The 12,440-nt window shown below is 36.7% G+C and overlaps 1 protein-coding gene across 1 annotated transcript in view; it reads right to left on the bottom strand.

Annotated features, from left to right (window-relative positions):
- The window catches only part of LOC134678439 (uncharacterized), an 81,586-nt gene that overhangs the window by 53,106 nt on the left and 16,040 nt on the right, over window positions 1–12,440 (bottom strand). The window contains exon 2 of the mRNA XM_063537016.1: window positions 8,043–8,221. Within this exon, the coding sequence (XP_063393086.1) occupies window positions 8,043–8,221 (179 nt within the window). The remainder of the gene's footprint in view (window positions 1–8,042; window positions 8,222–12,440) is intronic.

Here is a 12,440-nt window from a genome sequence, read left to right on the forward strand (position 1 = left end):
TTAAATGCAGTTTGTTTTGTCTTGGGGCCCTCTATGACATTTGGTCGAGCACTCCCCACCCATCTCGCACCGTTTAAAAGTTGCCATACAAAATTAAAATGACCATTATTTCCGCCATCTTGTATTTTTTCCAAAAAAATTTTTTCATAGGAATTTAGGGGCCTCTATCTTTCGCCATGCCAAATCTCAGCGCGCTCGGACCAACTTGAAAAAAAATAAAAAAAGTCGGCCATTTTGAAAAAATTTAAATGTATTTTGTTTTGTCTTGGGGCCCTCTATGACATTTGGTCGAGCACCCCCCACCCATCTCGCACCGTAATATGAATACTTTTTGAGATATTGGGGAAATTAAAGATCTCTACTTTTCCCCCCTTTTTTTGCTTATAACTTTTGATATTTTGTGTATGCTACTACACGCTTCGAATACATTTTTCTAGGCATTATGACGAATCTAATGAGGTATCACACGTATTTTTAGGAGTATTATCTCTATTTTTCACCGTGTTCAGTTTCTCGAACAAGACTAATACAACCAAGCACAAGATGAACTGCCTGTAGGCACTTGGAACTCTCAATTATATTTAATTCATGTCGACCGTGGTCAAATATTAAAATTAGTGATATGTATTTAGTTCTTAAATAATTGTATTGCGATATGCCTATTATGGTAATTTTTTCAATTATTTCAATTTGACATTTTATATTTATATAAATTTATGATTATGATGATGAATTTGCACGCTTGACGGGCCTGGCACGTTGCATGCGATCCAAAGCCGGGCGCCTTCGGCATCCTCATACTAAAAGCGTAACACTATACATATATTGTAACATCCCCATACTGTGTCAATCCAAATAAATAATTTCTGATTTTCAAAGGAGTCAAAGAGCACGAAGGAATATAATCATTTTGCAGATCGGACGTAGGTATATCAGTAAAGGTGAAATACTGTAAATATATCATACTTACATACTCACAATTATATTATCTAGGAATATAATATTATTTACCTACATTGAAATTGGTTGCTGACCTAGTGAAAATACTGAAATATTTTAACTGTTGATGTAGTAAAGCTAGGCGCTTTCAAGCACCTCGTAAAGTATTAAATGCTTCTGTTATCAGAAAGTGTGTTTTTATAGCACTTAGTGACTTTTTCTTACGTTTCATATGCTTTGTTTCCCATTGTTTGTAAATGGTAAAATCACGTGACCGCGCGGAACACACTGACGCAGGTCCGTCCTCTACAAGCGCTGCCGCGCGACTGAAGAGGGCGTAAGTGCGTTCGCGAGTGATTGCGCTTGCGGATTTAGTAGGTATTGAAACATAGAAATTATTTTAATGATGTTACCGAGACAAAGTGATCCAAAACGTCTAGATTATCTTATTACCTATACATTTGTGTAAAAAACAAGTCAAAAAAGTTTGTATTGTAGATATAGTTTGGATTTATTGTTAAAAAAAGGCGTAACTTTGGAATTTTTTTCTATAGAGCAAAGTTTATCTAATCATGTTTTTGAGATCCAAAACGTATCTGCCAGATCCTTAAGTATAAGATATATTTTTTTCACAATTTTAAAACATTGTTTCTTATATTTCTAATGGATTAAAAAAACTGGTTCGCTTAGCTCCTACGGAAAAAGCACGCCTTAAAGTGTATTAAAAATCAAACCACAAGTTATTTTTAAAAGTCGTTGAACAAATGTTGGTCTGTATGAGGAGCACAGCCTACAGTTAAATTTTTTGCTCATGTTACAGGCCACACCCGGTATATATATATTTATATAGTTTTTTTACGTTGATAATAATGCTTACTGGTGTATTGCATAATTGTGTGATGATAAGGAGTCGGCGTCGGCGAAAGCTGGCGTGCCACCTCTCTGGGGGTCTACCGCGAAAACCGAAATTCTCAAATTGCGGGGATCTTTCTCGTTTACTCTCATTAAGACGAAATTAGAGTGACAGATAAAAATGCAGGCAAATGACGAACTTCGATTTTCGCGGTTATAGCCCTGGACCGAGCAAAGAGGCGCGCTTGTGTTGGAGGCCAAGACTCATTTTGGGTCTTTCATGCCAGCCAAGTAAGTTAAGTATTTACGTAACATTGCTGTACTTAATGAGTAATCCCAGACATGTTTTCCCCATAAGGAGCACAATTAATTCATAATTGTGTTTATATCTAAATGCTTCGCTTACATAGTTAAATGTTAATTCGCATTTTACATACGTGACGTCACTTAATATATATCTTATGAAAACGACATAGTGACAGTATTTATACCACAGAACTTGCAAGCTTAGTATATGTCTAGTGTCTACTAATGTATTTAAATGAGGCAAAGAAGTTGCGCGGTAATTTTCGAGTAGAAATGATCATATCCAAAATGAAAGTTCCTTTGTCTTCTATGAAATGTTCCTGAAATTTCCGAAAACTATTCCAACATTTCGAAAACTTTTCACGACTTGCACGTACTTGTACCATTATTAGAATCAGTTTTAAAGTCAATGTAAATTTTTGAATTTAACTATTTTTATACTCCGAGATTTTTATGCTTAAATGCTAATTTGACACCTTCTTATATAGACAAAACAAAAACAGGATGGATCGCACATGTGAAGAAAATGGTTGCCATGCGGACTAGCCATATCTTAATGACCTTATTATTTATGCATGCCATATAGCCAGTTCACCCGAGGCAGAGGCAGGCCAAAAACGAGATGGCGTATAACGATCTGCGGGCGCAGCACGGTTCCATTTTTATCGACTATCACTATGCGCGTCCCTTTCGCACTAACATACTTGTTAGAACGTGACAGGCATGGTGATAAGGGATAAAAACGCGACCGTGCTACGCCGCCTGGACTTATTTTGTGGCGGGAACATGCACAAAGCAGTGACGGGTGGCGGAAGATACCCAGGCCTTTTCCCAGCAGTGGGACACAATATAGGCTATTTATAAAAAAAAGCCATATAAAAAGTTGTAGTCCAGACATAGACACCGCATTATACCGGGTGTGGCCTGTAATATGAGCAAAAAATTAAACTGTAGGCTGTACTCTTCATACTGACCAACATTTGTTCAGCGACTTTGAAAAATAACTTGTTGTTTGATTTTTAATACACTTTAAAGTTTATTCTAAGACGCAATGTATTGCGAATTTTGTTATGTTTAAGGAGTGACAAGCAACGTCAATCACAATGATATGGCGTCGCGATGGCGTCCATTGAAGATAATATTTATTTTGTATGAAAAATAGGGAGTCTAAATATGTACTTCATAATTTTTAAAAGTTGTTGAAAAAAAGTGTCACCGTTTGAGGAGTACAATCTGTTTTAATTATTTGCTCGTGTTACAGGCCACACCCGGAATAGCGCTTACGAAGAGCCCGTGGTCACCACATATAAAAGTAGCTTTACGTCAGGATTTCCCCAGACATGTCGGGATTTTTGGTTCCTCGTCAGGATTGCGGGGGGACTTGGCGAGTGTCAGGATTTTTGACCACAGAATTTGACAGAAAACAGACCAGCCAAAATGTATGAAACAGCCAAATTGTTTTAGCGAGTTCGAGGTTGGTCCCACAGTAAAAGTTGCTCAATATACCTAATCCCAAAACCCCATTGGCAACGGGAATGCACTTACGTTTTAGCCACCCTGTAGGGTAACAGCACCAGTGGCCAGCCAGGGACCAGTGGTCAGCCTTTTGAGTCGTTTATTGGTCATAAATATCTGGTATATTCGTTTAAACAAATCGCGATTACTCAAATAGGAGCTTTGATTCCTTATTGGTTAATACGTCACACGACAGGTGCGGTGAGGGAACGGGGGGAAGAAATATACTCGTTCATACAGGTGCTGTTTGTCGAAGAGTGCAAAAGTGTCATGTCCGCCATATTTTTTTCTGCACGTGGTGTTCTCTTAACAGGCAAGAAAAACTATGTTTTAATGTTATAAGTTATTATTTTTGTTAATGATTGGTTTGATTATTAATTTATCTATTAAATTGGATTATGTTTTGATGAAAATATCAATATTTCACTTATAAATTGAGGGGGCTGGCCACTGGATAACACTTTTTTCCAAAAAACCCAGTGTTCAGCCCCCCACGGCTGACCTTTGGGTTATTCGTTTATTTTATTATTTTCGAACCAATGCGACCGTTAGGACCGTTAAATTTACATTTTCAAATTTAGTTAGGCACGCCCTAGTCAATTTTAAGTACAATCCAGTAGTCAGCCGCATTTGAAATTACGTTATAATGCGGCTGACCACTGGAACTTCTTCACTTCACTTCGCGGATCCAATACTCAGCCATTGACGTTGCTTGGTACGTCGCCGCCAAAAATAAGTCCACATTTTTAAACCCTATCTGTTTGAAATAAGGTTCAAAAGTGTATACATATTTATGACGTTAACTATACATAACTATCATTTTGCTTTTTCCTGGTAGGTATAAGACTTCGTTTATTAATGATAATTAGATCTGCATAGAATCGTTTCATTATTTTTTACCTTCTTCTTCCTCGCGTTATCCCGGCATTTATGCCACGACTCATGGGAGTCTGGGGTCCGCTTGACAACTTTTTTAGTTAAGTACATAACTAACAAATTTCGTGTCATAAGAATTGTATGTACTAATAAAAAAAAATGATAATCAAATAATAATAATGATAATCATATTGTTGGTTAATATAAGTGATTTTGATCAAATCATTATGAATATTATAAAGGCTGAGTACTGGGTACACAGAGGCTGCTTACTGGATTTTGGAGGCTGACTACTGGAGAAAAGTGCCACTTTTTGTTTAAACTGAATTAGAGATATTATAAAGAGGATTATTATTTTTTTAAATATTTTGTTTTAAAATTATGATAAACAATTGATCTAACTATGTCATTTGTTTAATTATCCGAGTAATCCTGTAGAAATGCCGAACGTTCAAACTTAAAAAAGTCGTTATAAGGCTGACTACTGGTGCCTTTACCCTATAGTAAATCCAAAGCAATGCTAATAATAAAAAAAATTGCAGTCCCAATAAAAGCTAACCTCAAAAGAAATTACAAACGTGATCAGTTAATTAGATCACGCGTCAATCTCGTATCTACTCAACGTGATTTAACTGTTTCCTAACCGAGAATGAAAAGGTCGTATCTCCTACGATTTACTAAGAACATACTCTCTTTTATTCTGACAATCATTCAAAGGAAAAACGTCCTTATAATGAATGGAATACACACCAAGTTACTTCAACCTTCCTCTAACGGTCATCAAGATGTGCTTCGTATAACAATTTTGTGGTTTTCCTGGCTGCACTTGACATTAAGATAGTTATATCTAAATTTAATTTGGTATCTATTTATAAACGAGGAAAACGTCTCGTGACGGTTTGTCACGTCATTTTATGTAAGAGAGCAATGATCTGACGGAGGAAATAGTTGTGCGTGGGCGAAGGACCCATTTTCCGACTTTTTACTGCGTGTAATTTTATTGTAATACGATTTTTTAAAGATTTGTTTAACTTTCGATAAAGTAACATCATTTACAGCAGCCGTGTTTTTATGCATTGGAAAATAATTTTAAAAATATCAGAGAAGAATTGCAAGAGGGGCTTTTTAGGGTTTCGTACCCAAAGGGTAAAAAAGGGACCCTATTATTAAGACTTAATTCGCTGTCCGTCTGTCCGTCCGTCTGTTGGTCACTAAGCTGTATCTCATGAACCGTGATAGCTAGACAGTAGAAAATTTTCACAATTGATGTACTTCTGTTGCCGCTATAAGAACAAATAAGTACTATAAAAAGTACGAAACCCTCGGTGGGCGAGTCCGACTCTCACTTGTCCGGTTTTTTAATGTTTAGGAAATGCGTTTACGCATGCGATTTGGTCCTAGGGAACCAGAACGTAGTGTAAATTTCATTAGATAGCGTGACGAGCGTTTGCGTTATGTCTATTTTTGTATTGGATTTGGACCAGCGCGCGAAGCGGGACGGTTTGCAAACTCAAAAGTCCATACAAAATGACACTTAACGCAAACGCGTATGTCACGTCAAGCTTACGAATGAAATTAATTTACACTAGGGGTACTGGAGAGATGACAGGACTGTGGCAGGCCTACGCCTGCCCCTACCGACATTCGTTGGTAGTTATAGACGGTAGTCCTACGACATTCGTTGGTAGTTATAGACGGTAGTCCTACAACTACCGTGTATAACTACCAACTAATGACGGCTCTACCTTGTAGTGGAGCAACGCGGTGTATCTATTCTCCAGCCTGGGGCTGTCGGGAATAAGGACCTCTTCTCCAAAATTTCACATACCCCTCACTTACGTTGCACAATGTACAATAATTACCTATAGTTAATTTCCGAACGTTATTTTACCACACCGGGCTCTCTAAATCACCTAGGTACGCAAGATAATATACCAGTTTCACTAATTACTTAATAATTCCCGTCACAGTAGTCATTACAAACTAGACAAACCTGACAAATGACAATCGCATTGCAATTTAAACGTTTCATCATAATAACAATCACATGCGAACGTATCTAATTGGTTAAATCGTTAGTGTTTAATGCTCGTTTAATTTTGGCCAGAATGACGCCTGGAAAATTCTGAGTACTTTTGTCTTTGTCCCATATATATTACCATACAAACTGCCGACCTTCTAATCTCCTCGATCGCACTATCAATGTCGCAGAAAGAGTGAAAGAGATAGTAATAAAACTCCGGTCATCAGTTTGGTTTGCCAATACTATCCCATTTACGGAAAGCCTAGTGATTCCAATAAATACATATGGGTTTCTGTCAGAGAAGGGGACTTCAATCTGACGGCGACTGTACCAGTGTATATACCTACCTAAAGGTTTTACATATAAAAAGCTCACTCCCCGCCAGAAAACCCGCCTGTGTGATGAAGCCTTAAATCTTACTAATGTCGGCCACCTAGTGATTGACTAGTTCGACATAATTTTAAGCTAGCATAGGTGACTTTCCTGCAAAAAAGAGGCCAATGTTCTTGTTACTGCTTGCATCAACGATTGCCTGTGTACATGTGTACTCGTATAGCAGACAAAAACTTCTTGTCTAGAAAGTATGTAACTGGTTGTTGCTGTTGTTACAACAAAACGGAGAAAAATACTCGCATGGCAGACAGTGCATACACATATTTAAGAAAATCGCTTTGCCGAATTAGTTATAACTAGGTAACATTATTTCATTAAATTATAATTATTGCATTTATTGCATTCGCAATGACTTCGCCAGTAAGCCTGATAGCAAACGAAGGTTTGCTGACTACGACTTACTCAAACGCTTAACTCTGATCCGTTGGGAGTTCCTCAGGGACATTCTAGGACCTCTACTTTTCCTAAATATACTTGACGCCTTCAGCAAGACTAATCAGGTCTTTGATATGCGATATGGTAAGTGTAGTTTGATGATATATTTTTTGCGTGCTCTAATCGTATCTTCGAGGCAAAAACTCTTAGCGAGGAAATGAACACTTTAACGGTTCAGAATATATCTAAAAAAATACATGATTAAAGCCTCATCGCGTCTAAGTCTTTAAAATTCTACAGTAGAAAATACAAAAAGGTGATGTTATAATATCTAAGTGTGCCCTTTAAAGGGTTAAGCTAGAGTGTCCAATACATATAAGTACACATTGTATGCACCAACCTTACAAGCGAACGCAAATGCATGCACCGGTGAAATCGTGTGCACCACGGATGCAACTGACGTTGTAATATCGATGCACAAGGCTGTCCACTTTTCACTACAACAACAGCCATGTTTTTGTTCACATAATTCGAGTCGTAAATAAATAACTACTGTATTTTTCTGCAAGAGAGGCGTCATGCTTGTCGTGCTTGAATATCAATATTCGATTTCTTTGTTGAGGTGCAAAGCAAATGTAGCTATTTGCATTGAATACTAATCACATTTAACCTGTGCACATTGATTTTTTTTTGGAGACATGCACATTTTATTGCAATCTGAGTCAGTGTTAGCATTTTGGAAAGCTTTTAGCGGTAATCTTACCTTAACATCAATAAGTCTCGCAGTGAACGCAGCCGCGTCGGGCGCGAGCAGCCGCAGCGAGCAGGGCCCGCGCGCCGCCGGCGGCCGCACCAGCGCCAGCGCAATGGCGGCGCCCGCGCCGGCCCCGTTGCCGAGGCTCAGCTCATTCGTGCCTCCGCACAGGAGGCTTGAGCTGAAGCCTGCAAATTGAACAGCTAATTTAATTGGGTGTTACGGGAAACGGGTGTTACTGTGCGTTTTTTGTGGAACACAACACATGTGGCGTTTCATGCATAAAGGGTGCTCTATGTGCATTAAGGACCTGCTGGAAAATCACATATACAGTAGCGTTGCCGAGTCACAATACTCGTACATTGATTATGCCATTCGATCTTGTAAACAACAAGCTCAAGCTACATGCGTTGTTTTTGAAATTTACGAAACATATTTGCAAAAATGACTAGGAATTATTTGCTTAAAAGTATTTTCCGTCGAAGGTTTTATAATTTTCATTCGGAGTTCCTCAGGGATCTCGAATGACCCCACTACTTTATTATCAACTAAGTGAAATGAAAGGTTACCTCTTGCATTTCACTTATCAAACATACCAAACGGAAAAAGTAGTAAGTACCAACATAAGAGCCATAAAAACAACTGTTTTATTTAGCATACGTCGATCGCTAGCCGCAATCATAAGGTGAACAAACTCTCCTATAGGACGCATTGAGGCCAGCGGTCATCTTGGTCCTACAAAAACCATTGCAGCATTCCAAGCCAGTTAAGGAGCGGGGTCTATTTTTAGCATTGCATAAACTGTGTGCTAAGTGATTACGCACCGTTTAAGGGTTCGGCCATATTGGAGAAACGTTAATGCTTTTATATATAGCCTGATTAATCTAAATCAACATAGAGATATTTTTAGACTTCTACTTTTTTACTTCATAATTTTAGTGGGGCTAACCATTCACAAACATAAAACAGTTACTGCTGAAATTTACTTTCTTCTACTTCTACATATTAAATCAAACATTAAAGATTATAAGTAATTAGGTTTAAAGAAATTGTAATCTATTATTTTTTTAAATAAACAATTTTTTTTACATTTTGATATTTAAATCAACCTAGATATATTTTTGGGTTATTACTATTACTTGTAAGTTATCTTAAACGACTATTGTAGGATCAACCATCCGCAAATAACTTTGCTATAAACAAAAAAGTTTCTACAAAAACGTTAATAATATAATTGTACATATAGACTGTTTTCAATCTAAAATCTGAATTTTGGATTTTGCTTTTAAAACTATTTACGAAATCTGTTTACCTTCTGCTCTAAACCAGCTGATTATAGACTTGCACTTCCTTTTATTTTAGTTCCAAAAAAGAATAATAGAGAAGAAAGAGAGTATACACATAGGGTCTTACTCTATATGACTATAATTGATTGATAAACATAAACGTGTATCGATATGACAGATATGACGGAAACGCAAATCATCATTTCCATACTTTTTTATTTATTTATCAAAGGCACAAATACATAATCAATTTTAAAGTTACTCGCAAAACTACTTAGAATGCAGTTTGTTGGCGAGACAGCGCTCATGTTTTACAATTTTATGCACCTACTTAAGTTGCTATCATTTCATTTCAAAGTTATTCATTTCAGTTTCGACAAACGTTTTCTATAGTCACTTAACTAAGCCTAGTAGGGTCAGTAAGGAACACAAATGTATGGAAGTGCATGCACTTTAGTCTCAGGCGATGCCGCTTGGCACGATTATTCCTTAGGTCAAACAAAGTTGATCTGGCCCGGTAGCCAGGAGATCGTACCATGCAGACCCCCCAAGAAAGGGGAGGGGGGAAGGGTCGGCTCCCCAGGTCCAATCTATGCTATATTCCTTCCTAGTCTTAGCAACTAGGGCAAGTTATATATCATTTTCGTGTAACTTAGGGACGAGGGATTCATTTTTGAAATACTTATTATACCTTTCCATACAAAAAAATGATTTTCGTACAAAAAATGAAAATGTTATGTAATTTTTTGTGATAATTTTGGATGTTACAATCACAGTGTGGCGATTTGCACTAAATAAAAAATTGGACGATGTAGCCATGTATTCTTTAATCTGGAAAATATCACTTTATAGTAAGCATTCATACATTTTTTTGTAATAAAAAAATAATTTATAGCGCGTGGCGGTAACGATTTCCATACAAATGAAACTACGCCCAAAGTCAAAGATTAAAAATGTTTACTAAAACACTGAATTTGACATTTTAAAAGTTTAAATATAATGTTATAATAATTTTTCCATGCGTTTTTGCCCTTTTTTGGTACAAATTTGTTGTTATTATTTTTCTTCCTTACAAACTTTCTCCCCCCTATTTCCCCCCCTTAAGCGTTGACTTTATAAAATTTTATTTTATCTTAAACTTAAACCTGTCGCATTTAATTGATGTTGAAAATTTCAGCTTTATATCTTCAGGGGTTTAGATTGTATGTTGTCTGGAAGTAAGCAGAGTTTTGTTAGATATTATAATGTATGGGATATCGTGAAATAAAAGGTCTTTAGCTCAAACACATGTAGATCCTAAACTACTGAACATTTTAACCTGAAAGTTTGAACATCGATTAATTACAAAAGGTATAAGTAAGTTATAAAAACAAATTTAGAAATATCTACCCTTAAGGGGGGAAATGGGGGGGAGAAAGTTTGTATAGAAGAAAAATAAAAACAACAAATTTGTACCAAAAAAGGGCAAAAACGCATAGAAAAATTATTAAAACATTATATTTAAACTTTTAAAATGTCAAATTCAATGTTTTAGTAAACATTTTTAATCTTTGACTTTGGGCGTAGTTTCATTTGTATGGAAATCGTTACCGCCACGCGCTATAAATTTTTTTTTTATCACAAAAAAATGTATGAATGCCTACTATAAAGTGATATTTTCCAGAATAAAGAATACAAGGGCTACATCGTCCAATTTATTATTTAGTGCAAATCGCCACACTATGATTGTAACATCCAAAATTGTCACAAAAAATTACATAACATTTTTAGGTTTTGTACAAAAATATTTTTTTTTGTATGGAAAGGCATAATACTTATTTCAAAAATGAATTCCTCGTCCCTAATTTATACGAAAATGATATATAACTTGCCCTAGTTGTTAAGACTAGGAAGAAATATAGCATAGATTGGACCTGGGGAGCCGACTCTTTCACCCCCCTTTTTGGGGGCTCTGCATGGTACAATCTCCTGGCTACCGAGCCAAATCAACTTTGTTTGACCTGAGGAACAATCGTGCCAAGCGGCATCGCCTGAGACTAAAGTGCATGCTAAATGACCTTACTGACTAAGCCTGTTGTTACTAGATTATAGTCATTCTATCGGGCTTGAATGGTATTTTATATGGTGTCATGATTTCATCGAAGTAATGTTTTGCATGAACACCGATCACAACACCATACGTTACGGAGTCGCTAATGATATATAACAAGTACTAAATATAAACACGTTTAACGCTCGGACGGACACGGATTTGGTGTATGATTGTGTTACTATTTGATATTTTTGAAGTAGTCACTTCTAAGATATATTCTTCTACTTTTAAATATGGCTGCTGTAAAATAAATGATGATTTCACCAATGTCAACAATACCTACTCGTAGAGCATAATGTTGTTCGGTCGTTGCTTTTAGTAAGGTGATTGCTGGACCTTACAAATAGCCACGATGGATTGCCGCTTAAAGAATGGTTAAATTCATTTCATTTCATGATTAATTCTATATTAGCTGCTCATTTACACGTTAGTTCATAATAAGCTATTAATATTACACTTTAAACAACATTAACGAGCAAAAAAAAAAAACCGGGCAAGTGCGAGTCGGACTCGCGCACTTAGGGTTCCGTACCATAATGCAAAAAAAAAAAAACAAAAAAAGCAAAAAAAAACGGTCACCCATCCAAGTACTGACCACTCCCGACGTTGCTTAACTTTGGTCAAAAATCACGTTTGTTGTATGGGAGCCCCATTTAAATCTTTATTTTATTCTGTTTTTAGTATTTGTTGTTATAGCGGCAACAGAAATACATCATCTGTGAAAATTTCAACTGTCTAGCTATCACGGTTTGTGAGATACAGCCTGGTGACAGACGGACGGACGGACGGACAGCGAAGTCTTAGTAATAGGGTCCCGTTTTACCCTTTGGGTACGGAACCCTAAAAAGCACAAACAGGTATCTTCGTCTAAGCTAACTCAGCACCGACTTTTATTTGACAGAACAAAGTGTCAAAATGTCGTTATAAACAGTTATTTTTAAAGAAATGTGACATTTATGATGCCTTTGCATACCTACTCTGTCATTGGAAATACCATGTAGATCTAGCTCGGTCCGACTGTAGTTTGCA

This window comes from Cydia fagiglandana, chromosome Z (genome assembly GCF_963556715.1).
Source record: "Cydia fagiglandana chromosome Z, ilCydFagi1.1, whole genome shotgun sequence".
Lineage (NCBI taxonomy): Eukaryota > Metazoa > Arthropoda > Insecta > Lepidoptera > Tortricidae > Cydia > Cydia fagiglandana.